General features: G+C 39.4%; 1 protein-coding gene across 2 annotated transcripts in view; it reads right to left on the bottom strand.

The window, feature by feature from the left end:
- Positions 1 to 27,684, bottom strand: part of JAK2 (Janus kinase 2) — a 143,117-nt gene that overhangs the window by 57,078 nt on the left and 58,355 nt on the right. The window contains exon 2 of one of the 2 annotated variants that reach the window (XM_075209147.1): positions 22,078 to 22,323. In XM_075209147.1, the coding sequence (XP_075065248.1) occupies positions 22,078 to 22,297 (220 nt within the window). In that variant the 5' untranslated portion in view covers positions 22,298 to 22,323. The remainder of the gene's footprint in view (positions 1 to 22,077; positions 22,324 to 27,684) is intronic. The other variant, XM_075209156.1, reaches the window with a different exon arrangement.

The raw sequence follows: 27,684 nt of genomic DNA, 5'->3' as shown, positions 1-27,684 counted from the left end.
AAATAGCTCTGGTACAAATGGTTCATTTTAATTTATGCCACTGGATATGCCAGTTAGTTAAATATAAGTTTGGTATTCGTTTTGAAAGAACAAGGATGGAAAGATAGGAGGATGGGAGCTCAAAAGTGCCACAGGATTTCCTCATATTGTCTCATGCTTCCAGAATATTGAGTATGCTCCTTAGCATGTTACCACTCAGTGCTTTCTGCATTTTGTCTATCCATACACGATCCTATTTGGGAAATGATTGGGATGCGTATCATTCAATATCTTGTGGATGCATAAAAACAGTAACGCTGCTGGTCCTGTAGGAGCTGCTTGATGTAGGAACTTTAACCAACAATCAGATGTAGTGATGAGTAGCAGGATTGTGCAAACATTGTGTTAGAAGTGTGCCCTTTTGTTTATGAGTACCTGGGCTAGGCAAGTTTGAAAAGTAACAGGAAGTATCAAGCAGATGTAGCATGCAGGTGTGGCAATTAAATGTACCAAGCGATAATCATGTCACATAAAATAGTCATATACAGAAATGATATAAGTGGTAGGTGGCTATGGATGCTAATGTGATAATAGTGAGGGAAGGTCTCAATCAATGTCCCTCCTTGATCGTTGGTTGTAATCCCCAAAATTCACTAATGATGATGTGACCAATACTTTTCAGGTAAAAAGCTTGTTTGTTATGCCGTCAGACTTCACTCCACAATAGTGTGTTCAGATGACCCCTTCGTGAAGCGAGGAGTTTATAATTACCTTGTTGGTATAGTATTGAATGTTAGGCCAGTGTATACGTTCTCGGTTGTACGCCACTGCTTGTAGCTAGTCTCCGACTTCAACTGATTTCTCTCTGTGCTGGACGTAGCAGTTTCTCATACGCATGTGACAGTTAGCGGGTCAAAATACGTTGACTGACATGGTGAAGTATGTTCAAATAATTTATTTATTAGGTATTCCAGGTTTAAACTTACATCCATGCAAGTAACAGTAAGCAGAGGGGTATTCTCGCTCAGTCTGTGGGCATAAAAGTTGGTGGTCTCAGTGATTGCTCTGACGCATTTCATCCTCTGCAGGACTTCATCAAGGAATGAATGACTGGTGTTCCCCCTGTTGTTTTATAGACAACTAATAATTGGAATGAGGTTTTACCTGTGCTCAATTATTAATCATGTACGGAGGTAAACTGTCTCATGAGGGAAGATTCCTATTGGATATTAACTAATCCGGTGTTTATAAAGGCGCATGACTATAAAAGGGTCACTACACATCAAATCAATATAGGGTTTCAAACTGACCGTTTCAGATTGTAATGAAATTTGGTATAATAAATGTTGACATGGATGAAAAGAAAACCCAAAAATCTTAGCGTTATATGTACAAAGGATTTGAAGTTATGTGCTTTTAAAGAGGCAATTAACGAAAATTTTGCTTTTAACAGTTTTTTAAATTGCATTTGTAGCTCACCTGATTGAGCTAGAGAGTTGGGCAATGTCTTTTTATGGGCTTTCATATGATATATAACACTAGTATGTTTCAATAAAAATTAAAAATGTAAAATTTTCAAAAATAAAAAATATATTCTCATTTTTGAAAATCATCTCAAAAATGAGATAAAATGAAAGTAACGAACAATCCTAGATAGTTCTCATTTTCATTATTTTAACAAATCTTGTAGCAGATGATCCCCAAATAAAACTTTGGGGATTTATTAACAACAGTATCTTCTGCCTCCTCTTCTGATCTTACTAGGTTTCTTTTTGTGTGTGGTGTGGATGGGTTTTGTAGTTGATCTGGTTCTATGGGGTGACGAGCACCTAATTCTAAAAAATGGCCATTGTCTGTGTGCGAGACATTCTCAATGGTATCATTTTTGGAAATTGACGATTCCTCTGCATTGTTTGTTTGGTGTTGGTGTGTGTTGAGCTTCTTTGGTCTTTTGTGGTGTGATTTCCTCCTGTAGAAGACTGCTCAGATCCATATCGAGCCAGCCTTGTTCGAATGATTTTATTGCCAGAGTTTCATACCTGGTGTTGGGTGGCGTATCATCATGTATATTGCATATAGAATCATCACTTGGTTCATCAATTGGTGTTTTATCTGAGGCTTTTCGTGCATTGTCTCTGCGAATCTTGTGACAGTAAGAATGTCATTTACTTACTAGACTGCCCATGTAACTTACAATAACGTTAGAAGGACCACCAGATCGCTCAAGATTAGAATCTGTGAAACACATTCATAATATCAATAAAAAGGATACCCTCTGCATAGTGTCTTGGACCAATTTTCAGAAAGCACATAATTGCAACCCTATAGGCCTTAGATTCAGAGCCATAAGACAGGTTGGGAAAAAAAAAAAACAACAACCTGGAGAGGGGGTGATTTCGTAAGAAAAATCAATAGGAAAGAAGTTAACTGGATATATCATTTGAAAACACTCACACCCAGGGGCCTTAACATAGAGTTTGATGTCAAACCAGATCAGCACTGATGATTTAGATTTTCACCACCCAGGGATAAGTACCTCAAACTTCAGGAACCATTCAATAGCACATATCTCTCCGTTGTTATGAAATATGGTTAACAATAAGTTGTTTAAACAGACGGATGCAATCAAACCATATGTAAGGAATCCCCTTGTCTAGGGTGATTAATTAGCACTGTATTTAATTCCATATCCTATTGGACACGATCACCCTAAAAGAACACATCCTTATCTGGATTCACCCATCCAGAAAACACACACCTAATTTATTGTTATAACCCCCAACACCATTATTTCAGTCATGCTTTACTTTGGAATACAAGAATACACAAAGGGGGCTCCTGCATTACCATAATGAAGATGTATCTCACCATTATCAAAGAGTCCACAATTCCCCATGGGAGTCTGAGGACCATAACCGCATATACAGCGGGATGAGGTTCAACCACATTCTATGAACAGCCGACGATGATGCCAATACAAACTCATTCCTTTTCATCCTCGTCCAACATATTAACCCACGGGCACCTCTAGCAATAAGAGCACTGGTCAACTATTTCCCCACCACCACTCCACTACCGCAGTCTTAACACACCTCCCTGGTTAGATACCATGCATATAGATACACAAGCTGCTATTACTACTTTGGATTTATATTTGAATAAATTAAATGTCATATCTGTCATGGTTATATTGGAATCATGTTATTATTGTGATCCTATGAGATTATACTTGTATGACTGTCCCCACCATCGGCAAGACCGGGTACATGTAATTGAACATATTTTTTATATTTGTGTGCATATATATTCACACATGTATGTATATTTATGTATATATGCCGTCTTAGTGTAATGAACGATTACCGAACTCAGGACCGCTATTGTTCACATATGCCCACCTATATGTGCCGACCTAGCTATTGTATATTTAGGTCAACCACTATACGCTCACTTAGGGGCCTATTTATCAAAGTTTTCTCCCCTGTTAAATCTAACCACTAAATTAACCGGTATATAGCTATGTATCATTGTAGCATCGCAGCAGATATCTCAGATATCTGCTGCTTTGCCCCACTGATTGTTTTTCTGAGCACTCCCCATAACAGTGCTCAGTAACACTATGTACCAATGACCGAAACTAAGTTTTCAATCATGTTAATGTACGCCAGCTCAAGCTGGTGTACATTAACATAACTGAAAACTTTTCACTGAAAACAGCTCTGCTCCGAAGAGGAGAGCTGCACAGAGCATGTGTGGAGGGATCATGTGATCCATTCCTGTCACATGACTCACCTTCTTGCAGTCCAGGATCTCTGTGCCCATGCCCGAGGTTTTCGGTCGGCGCATGTGCACAGAGATTACAAGGAGTAAACATCATAGTCGGCATTGCATGGAAGGAGAAGAGGCAAGTGAAAGGTGAGTGTTGTACTTCACAGGAATAGCAGTTTTTCGGAACTGCTGTTCGTGGGAATGTCTTTTTTTTTTTTTTTTTTTAAATAAATATGAAAGTTAGTTCAATCCTTAGCAATGCGAGGAGAATTGTAAACTATCATATGTCTTAAAAAGGCCCCCTTAATGAGTAACCACCTACTTTAGGACCGTTATGATTAATTTATCTAAACATACACTCATCAGAATGTAAATGCAGGGGGCCCATATCATACACGACGGTCAAGTTTGGAAAGCACATTAACACATCTACAACAAACTGCCTAATTAAGCATCAAGTTATCTATTATAGTCATGCACCTTTTTAAACACCGGACTAGTCAATATCAATTAGGAATCTTCCCTCATTTGACAGTTTATCACCGCACATGATTAAATAATTGAGCACAGGTGAAACATCCTTCCAATTAGCAGTTGTCTATAAAACAACAGGGGGAACACCAGTCATTCATTCATTGATAAAGTCCTGCAGAAGATGAAACGCGTCAGCTATCACTGCAACTTCAGAAACATAGACCACCTTCTATGCCCACAGACTGAGTGAGAATACCCCTCTACTTATTGTTACCTGCATGGATGTAAAGTTTAAACCTTGAATACCTAATAAATAAATTGTTTGAATGTACTTCACCATGTCTGTCAACGTTTCTACTCCGAGCCTCTACCTGGCGCATGTATATGGGAAACTGCTACATTCAGCAAGAGAGAAAGCAACAGAAGTCGGAGACTAGCAACAAGCGGTGGTATACAACAGAGAACTACTACCCTGACCGAATACGAGATAGTATACCAACAAGGTAATTATAAACCCCTCACTTCACAAAGTGATCATCTCAAACACACTATTGTGGAGTGAAGTATAGCAGCATAACAAATAATCTTCTTACCTGAAGAGCATTGGTCACATCATCATTAGATCAAGGAGGGGCGTAGATTATGACCTTTTCTCACTATCACATCACCATTGCTATCCATAGCCACCTCTCTCTCATACCATTTCTATATGTGACAGGATTAGCACTTGGTACATTTGCTTGCCACACCTGCATGCTATATCTGCTAAGTACATACTTATTTCCTGTTACTATTCAATCCTAACGCTCTTCACTACATCTGGGTGGGGTATGTTATTGCGACTTCAAAAATATCAACAAAAAAGTTTAACCAACATAAAAATGCCGATTGTTGTAATGTAGACATGTATAAAAGCCGACAGCAGAACAAGCCAGCACTGTGAAGGATGCCACTTATAATGGCGGCCGTTACATTGCTGCTATTAGGGAGCAAAGCGAGGACCCTGCCTCTGTATAATGTGTTTGTTTTTTTTATTTTGTTTTTTACTAAGGCTTAGACATTGCACAACAAATGTCTACATTACAACAAACGGCATGTTCATGACGGTTTACCTCCAATAGTATTTTTGTAGTCGCAATAATGACTACCACAGCTACATCTGACCGAGTGCCGAGTGTAATTTTCCTATATCGTCATTCAATATCTACCCCATGGCTTTGTGGAGACATGGCTTGGTGGAGAGGGAGCTAGCCAACACGCGATCACGTGATGCGGCCGCCTATGTCTCCAACCTGTCAACTCCTACAAAGAATGAGAGTGCCAGCTCTCCCTGGCAGATCATTGCTTTGCTACTAGAATAAGGTACTGTGTATGTGATAGTATTATGCAGTGCTTTCAAACAGTTTTAAGCCATTCCTATGACATTATTTATAGAGCAGTGCTAGATGCTTACTAATGAGTGTCAAATACAACAAGGTTACCCCTGAACGCAGGTGGAAAACATTTCCAGTTTGCATTTTAGGTTTAGTGGCCCTTTAATATACATTCAAAATAAGCAGGGCATTTCAATTTGTGATTTAAAACAGTGTTTTTGGATTCTGCATTTTGGCTGCAGACAAATCTAGAACGGAGTTAGAATATGAGAAAGGGAAATAAATGATTAAATTGGTCAATGCTCTAGGAAGCTCTTCAATGTTCATGCCGAGACCAATATTGCAAGCATACAATTATGAAAAATGAAATTGGTGGTTGGGATGGCTACATTGAAACAAAAAGGACAGCATATTTTATTTTTAAAAATGGAAAGAAAACAATTTTCCTAAATGAGATCAAAATGTAATGACTCGCACATTTCCAGGCATAAGAAAGAATAAAAATCACTACTCAGTGATAGAAAGACTTTACCAAGAAAAACAAAAACAATGACATTTTAGTATATGCATCAAACGTCAAATATGAGGTGTGTAATGAATTTACTGAAAATTGCTTCTATGCTATAAAAAAAAAAAAAATAGAAAATAACAAACTTTTTTATATGCCATCTGAAATTTTAACCATTAGATTTAATGCACCACAAATCTCACAGATACATTATGTGCAGAGAGGCTTCTTTTAAAAGTACAAACATAGAAAAGCTAGATCGTTTAATATAATATTTTAATTTTCAATGCCAGATTCCCAAAAAAAAGAGAATGACGAATGACATTTCAACCCAAAAGTCACTTCATGAGGGTTAATAGAATGACTTATTCTAAAATGTTCTGATGAGCTTTTTGATAGCTTTTGTCATCGCAGAGAATGTGGTTTGACAGATGAACCCTTCTACATTATTAACTAAACAAATAGTCACACAAACATTTATTAGTATACACAAAACTAAATAAAAGTGCATCAATCATATGAATAAACATTAGATGGTGTTAAAGGTTAATCCCAAGTTTGGGTACCTGTTTACAGATTCACTATATTCTCATATTGTGAAGAAACGTCAGCTTGGAATTTGGCAGTAATTTAAAAACAACCAAACTAACCTGTCCACTTTCATTGGGCAAGAAAGAAAAACCTGAGATTTTTGCCTATTTAAGTTACCAAAATCGTAAAGCATTTATTAAAAGGTGGTTATATACCCTTTCCAAGATCATAGAATTTCCATAATGAAGTTCTTTTAAGACATGTGAAGTTCCAGTGAAACAATCCTTGAGATTTGCCAATTTTAATTTAATTTTGCAGAACTTCTAGTTTATGAATAGAGCTGAGGTAACGACAACCAATCTGTGGTGCAGTTGGGATAGGACTGGGAACAAAAATGCAAGCGCCGTGGAGTGGCAGGTGGCTTAAACACACCTTTGCAAATGTGTGCAACTGAGACTTTTGCACTTTTATGTACAAGTAGAAACGGCAGCTCCCTTACTAGCTATACTAGTGTGCTGGGGGATTTTTCTCTGTGTTTGTTCCTTTTAGGATAACCCCACCCTTTCAAGCACTTGCTATGAGCCTATAAATAGATTGAACAGATAGTAGGGTTACAATTTGTCATAAGCAATATGAATCCATCCTGTCTTGTGTCAACGGTGCAGGTTGGCTGTGTAATGGTGTAGGGAATGTGTTCTTAGCACACATTAGGCCCCTTAATACCAATTAAGAATCACTTACATGCCACAGCCTGAATATTGTTGCTGACCATGTGCATCCACTTATGGCTACAGTCTACACATCTTCTAATAGCCTAATTCCAGTAGGATAGGGCGCCATGAGACAATGCACACGTCATCTCAAGCTGGTTCCATGTTCATAAAGGAGTTCAATGTACTCTAATGGCCTCCCAGTCACCAAATCTCAATCCAATAGAGGAGCTTTTCAATGTCGTAGAACAGAACATTTATAGCATGAATGTGTAGCTGACAAATCTGCAGCAACTGAGTGATGCCATTATGTCAACATGGACCAGAATGTTTTAAACACCTTGTTGACTAGATGCCAAAACTAATTCAGGCTGTTCTGTGGGCAAGGGGGGAGGGTCTTATCTAGTTCTATAATGGTATACCTAATAAAGTGGCCACATAATGTATATAGTATAATCATATCACCTGGGGGCTGATCTCTTATAAGGGTGTGTCTAAAGAATATGTGAGGATAGGATTTGTCAACAAACCTGTGATTCTGTTTGTGACCAGTGTTGGTAGAGTACACTGGAAAATGAATATTTGTTTTCCTGTTAGAGCTCAGACGATCAGGATTTATTTACTATTATTATTTGACTGCACACAGACCAAACTGCATAGTTATCGTGGCAGCAAATGGCAATTCACCATACACATTTTCCAGGAACGTCAATCAACATAGAATAGGTCCCATTCAGACTGGGATCATTAGTTGATCACAACCAATTACCTAATTTACGGGAGGAATTACTACAAGATAACACACCTTTATAGCTAGTAGTGACTGTACCCCATCGGCACTGTTAAGAAATACAGAACTGTTATGCAGCACAGCAGGTGTGTGCAAAATAATTTTGAGTTCAGGGGTCAAAACTATCAAATTTAAGAACCAAGAGGACCTTTTAAGGTGCACTTATTAGCAAAAAAAAAAAAGGAAATTAAAAAATGAATCGTCTGAAAGTATATTAAAATATATGCACTTCAAATTAATTTAATCCTTAAATGTGATTTATAAAGCATAAAAGGAATAGAAAGAAATGTATGGCTTATTATTACCTAGTATTTTTTTTACATGAAAACCAGTATGGAACCTAAAGTAAATGAAAATAAATGCATTACCTAATATACTGTATATAAAACATTAATGACTGCTGTGGATTGACAACTAGGCTTTCACTTATGTTAAGGTCTACTTAGAGGAAATGATTATCAGCCTGTTCTAAGCACAGCAGGCATATTTCAGCCAAATAGCATGAGAGAGAATAGAAGACAGGAAGGCAGTTGTTGCTGTGCAAGTTAAGACATTAAGCTTTGTGAAACACAAATAAAATATTTAACTCTTAGGCTAAATTACCAACTGGCAATAGGAAAACATGACACCAGATGCAGTGGTAATCAGCGCTTTCCCTTGCGGCAGGGGAGGATGGTAGGGTGTTTAATGTAATGCAAGTAAATAGAGCAGGCAACATCTAAAATCTGCTGCCAAGCCACCAATGCTACAAACCCAAAATCCAAAATCTAAGATCAATGATTCCATTCTCAAACCCATCTACATGCTTTTGGCTCCTGTGAGTAAAGATGGAAAAAGGAATGGGATAGATATCAAACATATGTTTCAGTACAAACGACTCAAGGCACAGTACATTAGTGCATTTGGAAATAGAGGTGTATTAGTGTGGAATAGGTTTCCATGCTACAGGTTTCAATATACAGATGCCCCCAGCTTATTTTCACAGATTCATCTTTGTTATATGTGACATATTGCCACCTCTTTCTGCAGCTTTTTATTGTGCCCATATCGTCAATTGAGCATTCTATATCATTTGCGACATTTAATCAGCACTTGCATATATTTTCATGAAGTACTCCAGCATTACGATATTATTATTATGATCGTAGATTTGTAAGGCGCTACAGTGCTCTGCAAGGCCGTACCGTAAACATGACATTTATAAAACAGGGACATACAAGGCAGGCCAACTAAATGCAGGCATGAAAACAAAGTGTATGGTAGACCCTGCTCATTAGAGAGCTTACATTCTAAAGTGGCATATTCAATTAGTTTCCGGGATCTCATCTACACGCACATAAAGTGCAATTACGGTACCACCACATTGCAGATTTCCCTACGCAACCCTATGAAGGAGGCCGTGCGTAGCCGCGATCCCAGAAGCTAAATAAATATACCCCTAAGTAGAAGAGGGCACAGCTGAAACAAGAGGATCAATGTGGCTTATAGTGGAGATTGAGACAGTTGTGAGGGTATATTAGTGTGAATAGTATCATCAGGGATAAGGTAAGCTTTATAAAAAAAAAAAAAAAAAAAAAAAAAAAAGATGGTGTTTAGCATGATTGGGCGTCTTAGGTATGGAATTCCATACGTGGGGAGCAGCACGGGAGAAGTCTTGTAGGGGCAAATGAGAGATGGCTCCCAGAGACGAGAATAGGCGTAGGTCAGAAGAAGATCTAAGAGGGCGGGAGGGAGAGTATTTTGATATGAGATTTGAGATGTATGCAGGTGTGGTGTTGTTGAGGGCTTTGTAGGTAAGGGTGAGTAAATAAATTGGATACTGGAGGGCACAGGGAGCCAGTGTAGGGATTTGCAAAGTGGTGCAGCATATGTGGTGAGAGAGGAAGATCAGAAGGTCTTGCAGCAGCATTTAGGATGGATTGAAGTGTGGATATATAGGTGTCAGGAATGCCAGATAGCAGGAGGTTGCAGTAGTCATGACAGGAGACGATGAGAGGATGGATAAGAGTTTTGGTAGCATGTTGAAAGTATTGTATATTCTTATTTACAGCGCACATGTACAAATGCAAAAAACTGTATGTCAGTAATAATGGTCTTCTCTGCTACCATACGAAGCAGAAATGCAAAATAAATGTAAATTTCTGTTTTTAAATGGCAACATAAAAAAAAAAACCTTAGTTTATGCGTTTTAGTTGAGATTAAAGAAGAATTTGGCTTCTACAGACTATGTTTTTCAAGGCTGCATACCAAGCTTAGAGCCACTGTCAGTGTACCCTGGATCATGCAGCATGTACTAGTGCCAGCTGATCTTTGCCTTGATCTCTGTTGTTGAGAAGAAAGTCAATTAAAAAGACTGGCAGAACAGGAATGCATTTAACTGTCAGCAGTCTCAGCAGCATAATCACAATAGAAACATATAGTCTTTACCCTCAACATAATTTATTTTTCCTTATACAGTTTATAGAATCCACTATTCAAATAAAGATGCAGTAAACATAATTGCATTCTGGTGTTTTCAGTATGAAAAAAAACCAGAAGGATAACTGCTTATCATTGTCATATAGCATAGCTGAAAACTTTCTACTGCTACCCTCCGGGAGAACCCGGAGGGGGATTGTGGTGGAAGGGCGTAAGGGGGTGGGGCGCAGCAAAATGCATAATTTCGACCTTGCCTCCACAACAAAATTTTTTGTAAAAAAAATAAAATAGAAATGAAAATAAATAAATCGACAATTGTCTCAGGGGGAGCGGCCAAAATGACGTGATTCACCGCAAATCACGTAATTTAGGCTCCCAACAGGCGGGTTGCGGAAGAATTGCCTGCTCTTTCAGGAGTCAGGTGACTTACCCGGAATTTGGGAGTCCCCCAGACACTCCAGGAGAGTGGACAAGTATGTCATATAATGAATATGTAGCCTACCTTACCAAAGCAACATATAGCAAAGTCATGTGATACAGTTTAAGTTATGTTGTTGTTCAACCCAATATATTACAGTTTAGGGTGGCGTCATACAGGTAATTTTCCAGCGCTCATGCCTATTTTCAAAGCGTTAATACTGGAGCTCTTTTAAATCTCAAAGCTTAATATTAATATAAAATCTTAAAATTCACTGTGTGACAGAGTCTGCTCACATATAATGTATTTCAATTGGAGAGTGTTTTTATTGAGTGTCTTGGACACTTGCAGTCAGTATTTTAAAAGCCACTCGAGCAATTAAAGCGCTTGTTTGACATCCTATCCATTTTACTCATAGAAATTAAATGTTTTCAATTTAGAGTGATTAGACTTTAAACATGGAGTGAAAAGTGTTTGTGTGACTCCACCCACACACATACTTTCTGCTGCACAGAATAATTTATCTAAGAATATTTTGGTAGACATGACAATGGCACAAGCAGGCCCGGCGCTCCCATTAGGCAAGGTTAGGCAATTGCCTACGGCGCCAGGACCTGCAGGGCGCCTCGAAATGAAGAAAAACCAGAAATCCACGGGGAGGAGAGGAGGGAAGGGGCTATTGAATCTTACCTGCATGAAGCTGCTCCTCTCTGCTCTGTCTTCTCCCCTCCGCTCACTGACAGTGACAGGCCGTGATGATGTCATCATCACGGCCCGACAGTGTCTGTGAGTGGAGGGGAGAAGACAGAGCAGAAAGGAGCAGCTTCATGCAGGTAAGTTAAAGAAAGACATGGGGAGGGGTGGGGAGGGAAGCGCAGCAGCGATTTTTAAAGGGGGGGGTGCAGTGATTTTTAAAGGGGGGGGCGGCGATTTTCACACGGGGGGGGGGGGGCGGCGATTTTCACACTGTGCCTAGGGAGCCAAGGACCCTAGCACCGGCGCTGGGCACAAGTAAGCGATTAAAAGAGTAAGTAGGTATAATACCTGGCATTTGGGCATCACCCCCCATAGTAGTGTCCACTTTGAGTATAACTGGAACAATAACCATTTTATAAGAAACAAAAAATATAATTACTGTATAAGCAGCAAATTCTCCTTAGAACCAAGTTAAAACTAAAGAAATACCAAACTACTCCAAGTGGAGTTTTTGCATTCAGTAGGGTAGAGAACACAAAATGTATATAGCCAAATGATGATCTATGTTCCAGGTGTTAACAATTAATTACATTTCAAGTATAATGGGCATAGTCGTCAAAACGGCATCTTCCCACCCAATAGAAGGCTTTCAAAATTTCACATCAAATTAGAAAACAATAATACCTGGCACCAGATTATCATAGGCAATGTTATTATATCATGTTAATTTCCACCTTTGCTCTACAGGTTTGTGCTCAAAATCACCATTATTTTCATATGGCTGAGTTACACAGAAAAGAAAAGGAGAATCTGTAGTAAATCAATTCCAGCCCGCTTGTGGGTGTCATACCAAGCTGAGAACCCCATCTTACATCTGGTGATAGGATCAGTGCAAGGTGAACATACACCAGCTGCTCCTACTTTTATAAAAACTTAGCTCTTAAACTAGGAAACTACTTGTACTGTACATAGAAAAAGGAGATTTCTTTATGTTTACACACACCACTAAACCCTGCTCATTACACTACATCCTGCTGTCTACATTAAATACCCCAACATTTTCTACTAAACACTATATATTACACAAAGTTCCCAATTTCCTATACTAACCTGTCTACTCACACACCACTAAACAGTTAGACTGTCGCCCACTCTGCACTCACATTACACAGCATCACCCACTCTTCTATATTACACCTCACACCTTTATATAAAATGTGCATCTGTACAATCTCAAACAGAGCATCCCTTCAGTAAAAACAAACAAACATTCAACTGTCATGATTTGTCGCTGTCCATACTCCAAGCCTCTATCACTAGCTGCACTGCGCAATGTAACATTCACACCACTTCTGTTAAGCTGCCTCATTCCCACCCTTGTTTGACACATATAAAATTACTCTCGACAGCCAAGACTGTTATGCCACAGGCAACAGTAGAATAAACTTTTTCTAGAGATGGTATATTTTTCCTAACATTGCTGCCTTCTAGAAGAATTTACAGAGAGCACCATTTTGCGGTCACTAGAGCTCCTCAGTGCATCATATTTGTTTAAACATCCCCATTTCTCAAAATCATGGCACCAGGATGATGGTACGACAGATGTAGAGGCCTGTAACCTATAACATGCACAAGTCTTGCATACGTGGTCAGTTGTCTGAGAAACAGGTCTTCACTTGGAATTTGTTAAGCTTTAGTAACAAATTTCAAACCAGAAACAAAATGTATTAGATAGAGCAAAACTGTGAACATAGGTATTTTCTGATAATTCAAATTAGAACCCACATAAGTAACTGAACTGCAGATTCTTTTAGAAGATACAATTTGCTATGTTTAGTTATTTACAAAAAAAACCTAGTTTCATATTTTCCTGAAAAAGCGGGGTGAGAGTGAGAGGACCACTCAGAAGCGGGCATGTCGTTGACTATCGTTTCTCCTTGGTTCTTTGCTCAATCCCCCCCCCCGCCCCCACCCACCCACCCACCACCAATTCTCTGCAGTGTCTGACGGCCCTAGTTTTCAGTTAGTATGAATCATCCACCGGGAATTTAGGGTTTAATAACTTATAGGCAGCAGTACAGCTTTAAGGTACTCTTAGAATTTGCAATATAGCAGCTCCAACAAAGTACCGTATATACTCGAGTATAAGTCGACCCGAATATAAGCCGAGGCACCTAATTTTACCACAAAAAACTGGGAACACTTATTGACTCGAGTATAAGCCTAGGGTGGGAAATGCAGCAGCTACTGGTAAATTTTTTTACTTTACTTTACTTTTATATGTTCAGCTGAGAAGCAACGGGATTGGGGGTTAAGGTGATGGGCAAGGAAATGGATAATGCACTGGATAAATGCAGTGCTTTACAGTAGAACAGTGTGTGAAAACAAACAAGTAATACTGCTACTGAAAAAGTAATGGGATGTGCCGATATACAGATGGATCTGCAGTAGTTGTGTCTGCAAGGTAGGCGTTATAGGTGCACAGTGGAATAGTGTTCAAAGTGGAATAATGTTAAAAAGGTAGTGACTTCCAGTCTTGCAGGTGTGGCGATATTGTGCTATTACCTTTAGATGGTAGTAAATGCATTAAAGCTACCATCATGCGGGATGCCTTTGATGCTGTGTAGGGTCCCGTAGAGGCGGGTGTGTGCCGGTGTGAACCGGTCTGTCCGTGGACGACTGCTGATGATGTGGTCAGGCAGGCGCTGGTGTTCCAGTCAGGCTGCGTGGTTGGATGCCGGGCATTGTGTGACCTCCCTGCTGCCTGTTTCCGATGAGCGCTGCTGGCCGCGCATGCGCGGTATGTGAAACTCGGGGATATAGAGTAAAAAAGTGTGGTCCTGGAGCATCACTCGAGTATAAGCCGAGGGCGGGCTTTTTCAGCACAAAAAATGTGCTGAAAAACTCGGCTTATACTCGAGTATATACGATATATATATACCTATGTATAACAATAATGCAGGGAAGTCATATCTGTGTGCTCATATTGATGAAAACTATAATGCTATAGTACTACAAAAGTTGATGAAAATCTAGCATTGTTTATTTTTTGCATGTGTGGTGCAACGGCTACCCAAGCAGGGCGCACAGAGATACCTCCCCATTAGCTGGGTACGCGAAAGTAACATTACAAACAGTAGTTGGAGATTCTGAGGGACTGGCAGAGAGACAATAGAAAGGTTAAAAGAGGCATCAGAAGAAGAAGAAGAAAGAAAAGGAACAAAGAGATAGAGGGGAGAAAGAAGTTACACCGGATCTGACAATGGACAGAAAAACTCCTGTTAAGTGGCTGGAGAGCTGATCGTAGATGGAGGAAGCTGAAATATGGAAATATAAACCTGAGAGGGGAGAGTGGAGCAAACAAAGAAGATCTTTCTTTGGTGATGAGTGTAAGCAATTACCAGAATACAGAGGAGAGCCATGCTGTAACTGGATGTTGGCAATCCATTGGTTGATACACCATCTTTAATATATTTGTGTATATATCTGGACTGGGTATTTTATTGTTTAGTAGACAGGGAATAGGTGGGGAGACTTGAAGATAATTTGTGAAATCCTTTTGCAGGACTGCGATAGTGAAAAGTGTATAGCGCAATGATAGGCAGATTTTGGGACTAAGTGTTCAATTTAAGGAAAAATATTCTATAGAAGTGTGATTTGTGATATCAATGATCATTCTAAGGAACTGCAACTTTTGTGCCCACTTGAAAGATTAAGAGAACGATGCTATTATCCTATACATTATGACCAGTGGATTCAAGTTGTTTCTGAGGAAGCAAAATAGAGGATTATATTTAAAGTCAAGTTTGGCAAAATATATTTGTTAATATATGTTTATGATGTCAATGTTAGCTTATAATATGTAATAGTTTATGTGAACAGAGGTTAGTGATTATAGTAAAATTGTAGGTAGACAGATGGGATGAGTGGGAAAGAGGTAAATCAGAGAAATAAAGGATTGATATTTGTATTTAAAACTAACTGTGTTTATTGCCTGACAAATACGTCCCTACAGTTTACAGGTTTGGACAATGAATTAGGAATGTTTAAACTTTTATATTTATTTTTAAGGTTTGTACCTCAAAAATAGTGAGCTTATAGTAGATACAATAACAGTCACCTCATTTCCCAGATAAGAGAGTGGTTTCCAGGAAATGATGGAATGTTCATGCAAGATGGGATGTCATGCCATATGGCAAAGGTGGCATTAGAGCACCTTAATAGAATTGGCATCCCTGTTTTGGATTGGCCTGGAAAAATAGTCCCGACATGAATCTAACTGAAAACATTTGGAAGGAGATGAAAGATGCAATCAGTGAAACTTCACAAATAAGCGAAAGCCGAAAGAATGAGCGATTCAGGTTTGGCATCGTGATGATATAATCAAAGAGTAAGCCAAGTAAAAGCAATTATTAAAGTGAAGGGTGGCCCACCAAAGTACAAGCATATGTATATGCTACTTAATGCATGCAAAAGCTGTTAAATACAAAAATAAGTTTTATAAAGTATTAAATGTGTATTTGCCAATATTTTAGCCATACCCACCAAGAAAGGTGTTGGTGTGGATTCTAAAGGTCCGTTTGGTGTATTGATATATCATTTGTGTGTCTGTGGCCATAAGTAAATGGGAAGAGGGCTCCTTAGTCTCCCTCTGGTGTTATTTCATCAATAAGGTGGAGGCACTGCGCAGAAGATATCAACGTAAAAAGGTGACTTTTGTATAAAAGACACACACACACACACCTCTACTCACCCTAACTGCAAAAAGCGTGTTACACATGTCTTTAGTAAAACCCTATTCAACTGGGTAAGAGCATTCTGTTTAGCACACAAAGCTCTCTCCTTGGGAGGTTTCCTCAAGTCCACACAGAGCTGTAACCATCAGGGTAGCAGTGCTCCAGATGTCCTCAGTCAGCAGGGAGCATACTGAACTCCCCTGCCGAGTCAATGCCAAATCAACAAGGCATTTAAAAGCCCCAGATGGGGCCCTAGAAATTTGAGGACTCCATCAAAATTTTGCTACGGGGCTCCCGAAAATTCTAGCTCTTCCCCTGGCTGTAATGGATACATAAACTGGCATGGGGGCGACCACTTCAGTCTTATAGCACTGCAGGCTGGACGATGCATGTACAGGAGAGAGCATAGTATACCAAGCAAAATACTCTTCTGGATGAATGATGTTTTGCTTAAGGCACAATGCAGCAAAACAAAAAAATATAAGTCAGGAGACCTATTACATCAGCTTTAAATTAAAGACATAATACATAGGACATAAATTCTAAATTACTTTGATACTGATATGGCGAGAGCAGCATCCACTTCTCTTTAGGGCTAAGGCACATGAGAGTAATTTTGCTCTGTTAATGATCTGGTGAAAAAAATTGTATTGTACATGGTTGTAAAGATATGTGGTTCCCAAATCACTCAGACACACGGTATTAGAAGAAAAATAGAAGGGTGATCTATTCTGCAGAACAGGGTTAAACACAGCATGGCCCCGTTAACTATAGCATGTCCAACAAGTGAGGAAAACAGTTCAAATAAATCCAGTGAGATAGGTTTCACAGCACATCTGTGGCAGAGCATCAACTCTTGGCCAAAGTCAGTCACATACGTGTCCAGCTCCCAGGGTATCCTCTTTTATCACCTCTTAATCCCAACTTGGGAACTGCCTGTCCAGGGGAGTTGCAAAAGGTCTCGATTGGTGGGTTTCTCACACTATCCAGCCCTCTCCCCTACCTCCCCAGGTGTCCTCTCTCAGGTGACCCCTGCTGGGTCAGGCTCCTGGTTCACTAGTGGACAACAGGGAGCAAACAGAAATAACAATGGTAGCTTAAAATTCACTCAACTCCTGAATGTTCCCTGTGGAGGTGGAATTTAACCCCTGAAGTACTTTTCCAAAGAGATGTTATAGTTCCATCACTGATACTTCCTGATAACAACATGGCTAAAAAGTGCAGTCCAGGTATGGATTAGATTAAAGGGTTGTAACACTGGCTCCATACACCATCCATTTCTTTACAATCCTTCCCCCACATTTTAGTCCATGTACCCTGTGGAGAGAGAGGCTGGCTGGACAGCTCCACTGGCGTGATGAGGCTTGGAGTCTGGTTCCTGCTGAAGGGGAAGGCCATCCGCTTTCCCGTGATGTTTACCATTTTTGTGAGATATGGAAAAGTTACACAGTTGTAGGCCCAAGCGGTGTGTTGAAGCCAACTAAGGGGATTATGTTACCACCGAAAACTCGCGCCCATATAAGAACGGTTGCAACTTTTTTAAAGGCCCAAACTATGGCCAGTCATTCCTTTTCAATAGTGGCGTATGCTATCTCGTGATCAACAAGTTTCCGAGAGAGATAGGCCACTGAGTGTTCACAACCATCCTCCCCTATTTGACTCAAGACAGCTCCTATTCCACAGCCCGAGGCATCTATTTGCACAATTAACCGCCGTCAGTAGTCAGGGGCTGCTAATACTGTGGACCGGGACAAGATATCCTTAAGCTGGGAAAAGGCCTGCTCACAATCAGAGGTCCAGTCAATTTGTTGGGAGTACTTTTTGGTCGTCAAATCAGTCAGCGACTTGGCAATGGTGCTGTACTGGGGAACAAACTTGCGATATTACCCCGCCATCTCAATGAAGGCGCGTATCTGTTTTTGATTGGTGGAGTGAGGCCAATTCATGATGACATCAATTTTTGCCGGCTCCAGTCGAATATTTCCCTCACCAACCCTGTGCCTGAGGTACAACACCTCCGCCACCCCCATCAGACATTGTCCGATTTGATAATCAACTCTGCCTGGCTAATTCGGGATAATACTTGGGCCACATGTTGCAGGTGGTTCTCCCTGGTCTCACTAAAAGTAGTTATATCGTCCAGGTATGCCTGGGCAAACCCCTCACACCCTGCCAGCAAACGGTCTACTGTACGCTGAAAGGTGGCCGGGGCATTCTTCATTCCGATGGGCATGGCAGTAAACTCAAATAGTCCAAACGGAGTGGTGAATGCGGACCGCTCCTGTGCCTGCCTGCTACTACAGCTACAAGATCCGCCAAACGTAGTGCCACAATGGACAGAGAATCAAAAATTGCCCAAAGCAAATATAGCCTGACTGCTGCTACAATAGTTATAAACCTTTTAAAATATGAATAGTCCTTTCCCAGACTACATTTATTACTGTTTAATTTGATTTCCTGAAAGGTAAGACTTATTGCAACCATTAGGCTTTATATAAACTGGCACTTGTTTTGCATAAAAAAAAAAAAACACAAATACTAGTGACATCACATGCCAAAATGCAAAAATGCTTTTGTTAGTGGCATTTTTACTCACATTCAAGAGGGCATTGAAGGGTGCTGAGGCTTTCCCAATGCGTTCACTTGAGGTAATGCAAGTGAGTAGTGCAGGCAGGAAGTGGAAAAACGCAATGCTCCCGACTGCTAGTAACATCACTAAATATTGATAACTTTTGTATTTTCAGAACTGGTTAGATGTGTTGTACTAGAGTTAATGTACTACAGTTAAAAGCATTAGTACAATACACAAAATTGATGTCAGTGGGTATGAGATTTACATATTATGACATGGGATTGTATTTCAATCTATAAAAAGACTTGTATTGCATAGAACGATTACCCCCAACTGTCAACTATGGTTGAGCACCAATAATAATCCTCCACCATAATATTAAGAAACATATTGCGTTAACACTGTATATTGTACTAAATATTCAATTGGTAGAAAACACACCAAAAACACATGGGTACAGAGTAGACATCAGAACATAAAGGGTAAAGACATAGGAAGAGGGCAGCAGATAAATAAGGGGATAACTCAGAAGGGAGTTCAGAGCAGACCGAAGTGCAGAAGGGGAGGGGATGACTAAGTAGAGCACATTCTACCCTCCCTCCCTTCACTGAATATCACATTTACCGTCATCCTATATATACGCACACATCTGTCCTCCCCATATCCACGTTTATATGACTATCTTATGTCTCAATAGAGTAACTGCTGCCATTACCTAAGAACCACCCTTTCCCCAGTGATGTTTGTCCCATTGCTCCTTTCCTCTTATTGCTCTTGATCAGGTTAAGGCCCATGTGCAGTATAGCATGGTACTCCTAACTCTGCTCCCCCATCTGCACAAAACAGCCAGTTAGGGATGGTCAAAGCCACTTACACACCATAAACAGGGCCTGCATGATCGTGGCTGACAGCACCATCTTCGCCTCTCCTTTTACAGTGGTTATATGAACCCCTCCTTCTCCTCTAGATACCAAAGCTAGATAAGGGATGGTAGTGTAGAAGAGAGACCATTAAGTCCTCAAGGAGGCAGTAAAATAGGGGTAATAGGAAGTTAAATGCCTCACCTTACCATCACTGCAGTGTTCGTATAGAACCATTATATTGTCCATCCCTAATGTCCATTACAAAAAAAAAAAAAAACACATGATGGGGCCCCCCAATCTAAGAACTTCTCAATACATGATGTTGGCAAGCAAAATACTTTACAATACCTATGGCAGCTGTCGAAGTCAGCAAATTGGATAAAGTCATTTCAATTAAAGTCGAGCAAACTTGGTTGTCTGTGTCTGAAAAGATGCGTACGGTACGCTACGACGTACAAGGGCACGCTACGGCGTGAAAGGGTGTACGCATCCACTACACGTGGCAGCAACAGTAATTGGTCTTTTACCAAACATTCGCACTAACACGCATACTAATAAAATAGTACACATTAATGGTAGTTGCAACACATAGTCAGTTATGTCGAAATATAGTAGTATTTATATGTTATATTTGAGTTACATACATATTAGTGAAATACACGGAACAGGTTGAAGGAATCATATCATGAGTGGTATCATAATAAACCTCTTTACATATCCTACTGTTTGGTTCACCCTGCGAGGGAATCGTAGGGTGCATACACAAGTTATGAATGATAGGGAATTATGAACTACTTAAGACTAAGGAATCTTGGCGGGAAGAGCCGAGCATACCCCCTGGAGAGGTGACCCCCTCCTTTGGATTCCTTAGGATGAACTAGCCAATGATTGACAACCCCTTGGACCTTCCTGAGACCTGGACCAATAGATGCAAGCTATACCATCTTCATTGTGTTACTGTATTTTTGTGTGTATATAAGCAGCAGCTTCAAATCTAGTGTTCAGACATCTTGTCCCCAGGTTTCAGGATTGAATAACTGCACAATGGATCCAGAGCGCCTGCGATAAGTAACGGCTGTATTTATTACCACTTCGCTTGAGCATATTATTCTACTATTTGCAAATAAATCTTTGTGCGTTGGAAACACAAATCGAGGTTCGACAATCGTTATTGGTTAGCGACAAAACGCACATAACACAGGGAATCCAAACAAGCAGAAATTAAGAGTAGCAGGATAAAACACGTTTTCACCCATAATCAGTAACTTACCGAAGCTGTAAGGAATAAAGTGCTGCACCAATGAAGTAACACCACTAATGTTCATACCAATCAAAACTGATACTACATGTTGGTGGCCAAAGTTGGCAAGATCTACCCGTTTGGTGCTCAAACTCAGCGGCCAAACCATTTATTTTTTCGAATTTATTTTTAATTTTCAAAAAAGAAAATCCAATCCTTTAAAAGTTACATTACATTGCCCAAGCACGTCCTTATGGCCCTCAATTCCCTCTTCTGCCCTGTTTATAGTTCCTTCCATTTTTGCCAACCGCTGATTGACAGAAAGTATGTAACATCAGAAAATGTGGGCAAATGTATGGTCTGCACTGGTCTTAGATATACATAACATATTCCTAACAGACATAATTAGGATACATATCTCATAGTTATAGCCAAGTTGTGACAGAATTCCTTATTTTCCCACAGGAGATTAGGTCAAACAGTGGTGTAATACACATCATAGGGAGCCCAATAATATGCACTATAGAAAGTTGTATGATTTGTAACATCAGCTGGCATTACTCATCCCATACAAAATCCTCTTTTTAACAGATAAATATATGATATATTCCAAGTTAGCATTTTACTAATAACTAGAAATATTAGATATAAATATTCTGATAAAGCTCTACTTCTTTCTATTCCACACACTGTACAACCACCATGATGCCAACTGGTAGATTTGTAGTTTCTAGACAGATATCTGGGTCAAATATGAGTGTGTGATATAGATCTAATTAAGGATCTCAATTTCCTATCCAATACTGAATCTACATGCGCTGGCAGCTGATATGCAGGATTTAGTTAGAAAACAAACACCTGCATTATACCGACATGCAATTTGCATTATAGCGTGGGATGTACGACATAATACTGAAAGTGCTAAACATATAACACAATATCACACTCCAATAGATAACTTTAGCTCTGCTCACAAATGTATAAAAACACACTGCACTTACCACATGCTTTAGCAGCAGTGATGCATATCTCTTCTGCGTTATACTCTCCAGGGGGTAACAGGAGATAATCTCCTTCAGGCTTGCACAATGTGTGATATAGGAAGATGTGAAGTCCGGGGTCACTGGACATCGAGGAGCTGGCATTCAGTTGGACATCTCCACTTGGGCGAACAATAGGAATTGTAGTTATGTTCATTTCAGTCATTGTGAGGCAAGCCATTACATTACTTCACAAGGAAGTGCTACCTGAAAAGCAAGAGAAAATTTTATTTTGGTATGTTTGAAGGCCATTCAACATTTTAGAAATTTCACAAGCTGTGCACGAGTTACAACTGATATATGCCATTACTGCTAAGTCCCTATATGGACATTTAAGTCAAATATATGGGTTGCAGAAAAAGTTCTTGTCGCCTACATTATTATCAGCAGTAAGATTTCGTCCTAAAAATCAACCTCAACTTGATGTATAATGGACAAAGTTGAATACTGTAGAATTTGGTGATGATTTCTCATATTTGGACTAAAAGATCATTTGCAAGCTTGTAAGACATGTTCTCTAATTCTTGTCAAGCAGTACTAACAAATAAAACATAACAAATTGTGCTAAAGCTGATAAAGGGAGGTGTTATGGGGACAGACGATGACAGCGCATACCGGATACTTTAGGGTCTGTCGGACTGCATTTCAATTTCCAGAGGTTTAAATTTGCAATTGTTTGGCCCCACTGTGATTTGCAGCGAAATAGGTCCAAAATGGCCCAATTGACCAGTGCAATCCCACTATGCATGGGCACCGGTCAAAGAAATATTTAATTAGGTTTATGCTGTTTTATTAACAATTCCATATTGTGAGGTGAACCAAAAATGAGAATGATACCAGATAGTGATCTGAATGCAAGTTTTTGGATTCATACAGGACAAGATTATAAGCACAGTTGGAAAATGATCACTTCATATATGCACAGTCAAAAGACAAACAATATAATCAAAAGACTATGGAATGAATGTTTGCACTTTAGAACAACTGGACTAACATGGCCATAACTACTTTGTACTATGATGAAAGATGCTAGATCAGGTGTCAGCAACCCGTGGCAGGCGTGGCACGCGGACCACTTCTGTCATCTGCTGCTTTACTGAAGCAGCTCCCATGTTTCTGGAAAGAAAGATATGTCTCCAAACGTGAGTAAGAACAACACTAAAAATTGAGGAGCACATCTAATTGACATAATACGAATAGGGGGCACATCTAACTGAAATACTAAGAATAGGGGGTACAACGATGTGGCATACTACGAATAGACATTATATGAATTGTGTGCACAACTATGTGGCATGATATGAATTGTGTGCACAACTATGTGGCATGATATGAATTGGGGGCACAAATATGTCGCATAATACAAAGTGGGTGCACTACTGTGTGGCATAACATGAACGTTTATTTGCTGGTCCCAATACTATTAATAGGGTATTAGCATCACAAAATAAGACCTAATATATATTACACAGATACACACGCCCAACTGGTACACCTGGGCTTGACTAGATTTTAGCGGGCACACCGACAGAAAATGTTTGCCAACCCCTGTGCTAGAGTTACTTTGGACGCCGAGCCATAACATATGAACATGTGAAATTATTTAGTATATCCTACATAATAAGCATTAAAAAAAAAAAGTCAGTAAGGTATAGAAACCAATGTCAGCTGAGTAAATAAAAGCATGTAACATCTAAACCATTTAAAAGTATCATTTATATTTAGAGATTCACTCACAAGTTTGGGACACAAAAGACTGGTAACAGAACATTGTTTAGAAAAAGCTAAGTAATATCACACTCTATGTAAATGTATTTTTCATTATTGCATTACAGTATGCACAAAACAAACCACAGCAGATGAAAGCTTCTATGATAGAAATTTGTTCAGCTGACAAAAAAAAAAAAAAGAAAAGGGAAAGACATTTTATAGCTTGTCTTTTTGCATGTATTTTGCACTCTTAAAAGTCCTGCGTTATTTTTTTCATTTTAGATTAAATGTGTGGCTACATTTTCTATCACAATCAGTTGCAAAGATGGAAAAAAGATGGAAAAAATGATCTGTTCTGCTTAAAAGCAGGTATAAGAGGAGAAGTAATTCTCTATGCAATAGGCTCCTAATACAGACAGACGTACTGCTCAGTCAACACAGAAGCAATACATACAGGATTATCTACAGCAGTGAAATTATTGCACATGTATTTAAGGTTGCTACTATAAATCCCAAACGTCCTCAATGTAAGCTGTTTCAAAACAAATTTCTCTAGCCAATGAGATTTATACATTGTAAATATATGCACACACACACATATATATTCTATATTATATATACATATACACACACAAACACACACACACACACCATCAAAGCATGCAGAGAAACAGATTTTCCTGTTTTGTGCCCCATGGATTTAGCTGGTATGTCAATAGTACAAGCATACTAGGGGCCCAGAGCGCGGTTTTCAAGGGGAGGTAAAGCCAATTTGTACAAAATGGGATTTATTATGAAAACATTATAGCATGTAGAGGTTGTGATTTTTCCCCTTCCCCATACATTTTACCAGCCTGTGCCCCTCTAACACACCATAAACTTGCCCTCCCCCCAACAGCAAGCCAGAATAGGGGGGGCTCACCTTGCCATACCCACAAGTGACTTATGGCTACCCCACTTCAGTGCACTGCCAACACAACTTAAAAATGTACCCTGGTACAAAAAAAACCAAAACATTAATTTACAAACAAATTTTTTCAATAAAAGGAGAACAGTTGTTTATTGCAAAAGACATTATGCATTTTATGCAGCATTATGTGTGCACCCCTTTAGTCTGCTAAAACTAAGATTCTAATCCTGCATGGCTGAATATTTTTTTCATAAATATTATTATTATATATCCTCACAATATCAGTGTAACCAGTGTTAAACAATAAATTAGGTTGCACAATTGTTAGCATTGCTGACTCAGTGCTGGGACCTAGGGTTGAATTCAGACTAAGGTGAGGTTTCCATGAAATCTATGTGTTATCTAAGTATTCCCTGTGTTGGGTTTTTCATGATGCTAAAGTTTCTACCCACAGTCCAAAAACCATACTGGTAAATTAACTGGTGGGTGTGTGCGTGTGTATGAGTGTGCTCATGAAATTACAATTTCTCACCAAACTCCTCTACCTTTTCCAGAGACTCCAGGTCAAGAATCTTTTCTCACAGCTTGTAGATATCCAGAAATGCTTCTCCAAAATTTGTTTGGAATAACAAACAACTTTCCTAAGCTTGTGTAAAAAGACAAACAAATCAAGGTGGCAAGAGTTAAAGTGTACAACAGGTCCACCTCAGCCAAATTACAACCTCTACAGATAACATGGTAAAGCAGAACAAAATATTTATGAGACTCTGAGTGAGAGTGATGGCAATGACCAGCATGAAGTAGGCCTGAGCTTAAGCCAACAAGGCTAGGTAAGCAGGCCAACTGATAGGGTGATGGAATACTAGAAGAACAGAAGGAAAGAGGCCCCTGCTCGTAAGAGCTTACATCCTAAATGAAGAGGAAGACAAAATATGGTGGTATTGATAAATGGAGTGGGGGTGAAAGAAGAGACAAGGGGGTTAAGAGGAAGGCTAATGGGCTTGAAAAAAGGAAATGAATCTTAAGGGCATACATGAAGCCTTTGAGAGTAGAGACTAACCTGACAGCTGGCGAGCAGCCTGGGCAAAGTCCTGGAGGCTGGAGTAGGAAGAGGAAATCAGTGAAGAGGTGGTCATTGGCAGAACGGAGAAGCCAGCAAGGAGTGTAGGTAGAGATGATGTTGAAGATTATATAATGATTGAGGGCTTTGAAGGTGAGGGTGAGGGTGAGGAGTTTAAATTTAATTCTGTAGGCCAAAAGAGAACTTAAGTAGCAACTGGCAGAGAGGGACAACCAAGGTAGACTGACAGGAGAGAAAAATAAAGCAGCAGGAGTATTGAGGTTAAACCTAAGAGAGAGGCAAGGTTACAGTCAGGTAACCCAAAGACAAGGTGGCTACAGTAATCAAGGGAAGAGATAACATGTGAGTGAATAAGAATTTTGGTGACTTCCATGTTGAGAGGGGGCCATATTTTGGAATTATTTTAAAGGTGAAAGAAGCAGGATTTTGAAAGTGACAGAATGTGAGGTTTGAAGGAGACGAGGATGACCCCTAAGCATCGAACTTGTGGAGCAGAAAGGAGGATAGTATTAACGGAAAAAGAGGGGGGGTGATTAGTTCAGTCATGAAATATTACATCTAGGAAAGTTTTGGGACATTCAAGATGAGATGGCCGAGAGACAGCAGGAAATACGAGAAATAAGGGAAAGGAAGAGGTCAGAGCATGAAAGATAGATTTGGCTATCATCAGCATAGAGGTGGTACTGGAGGCCAAATGAGTGGATGAAGTCCTGGAGTCTGATCTTTGAAAAAGTTTGCTGGGATGCCCACTATTGAGAAGTTTGGCAATGGTCTTCAAATATTTTCCATTGGAAATAATCTCTCTCTGTAGGAGGTCATTCAAATAGTTCCGAAATGTCCTTATAACCCGTTGCAACTTGATGAGCAGCAACAATTGCTTCTCAGAAATAAATGTAGATGTCTCCTCCATCCTTGGCAGGGTATTAACACAAACCTGAATGCTCCAGACTGACCTGCCAAAATTCTGGCTTTTATATAGAGGCAGTAGCACTTCCTAAAGACCAAATAGCAGCTATCTGAATCTTATTCATTAAGCGAAAAAAAATGAGTAGCTTTGAACCTTGACAAAACCATGTTGCAATGCAAGGGGGAAAAAATGAGTTTATTATTTTGCACATAAGGAAAATACTGGCTGTTTTTTCATGTAGGACGCAAATACTTGATAGCTTTATTTTTACACTGACATTTAAAAGTTGATCTAGGACATGCTCTAACCCAATTATAAATCTGTGCTCACATTTTAAATTTAACTCACCCTCTAATACAACATGGTTTTGCCAAGGTTCAAAGTTACTAATTTTTTTGCTTTACCTTCCTTGAATGAATGAGACCCAGAATGTGGTAAAAAAAGAGACAAAAGAATTATTGAACAAAGCAGCCACCATTCCGAATGGCTGTGGGATCAGCATTGTAAACATAAATGTATACATGTACAATGCATTTTAAACTAGACTTTAACCTAAGGCTATGTAATGTGATTTGTATCTTCTAAAACTTTAATCCCATGAACAAAATAACACAAGATGATTGAAAAAAAAGCAACATAAATTAAGTAAATATTTTAAAGCTAAATCCAAGAGATTTCATTTGTGCAAGAGGCGCATCATGACCATTCATTGGGTGCCAGCAACAAGTCACTTGTTTGACACTTGTATTATCTAGCTGCTTGCTTGTAGATTGAGCCATCTGTATAGTCAGGATCTGTTTCTCTTCATATACAAGACTGCTACATTTGGTACCTGAACCATATTACTTTAATCAATAACAGGGGGCTTGGGTGAAACGCATGCCAACCAGATTTCATTTGAAAAGGCATAAACATTTGGCAAGTGGTTAAAAACACAAAAGAAGAAAGTAAACAAGATTT

The sequence above is a fragment of the Mixophyes fleayi genome, chromosome 1 (genome assembly GCF_038048845.1).
Source record: "Mixophyes fleayi isolate aMixFle1 chromosome 1, aMixFle1.hap1, whole genome shotgun sequence".
NCBI lineage: Eukaryota > Metazoa > Chordata > Amphibia > Anura > Limnodynastidae > Mixophyes > Mixophyes fleayi.
This window is presented reverse-complemented; position numbering and strand designations above follow the sequence as displayed.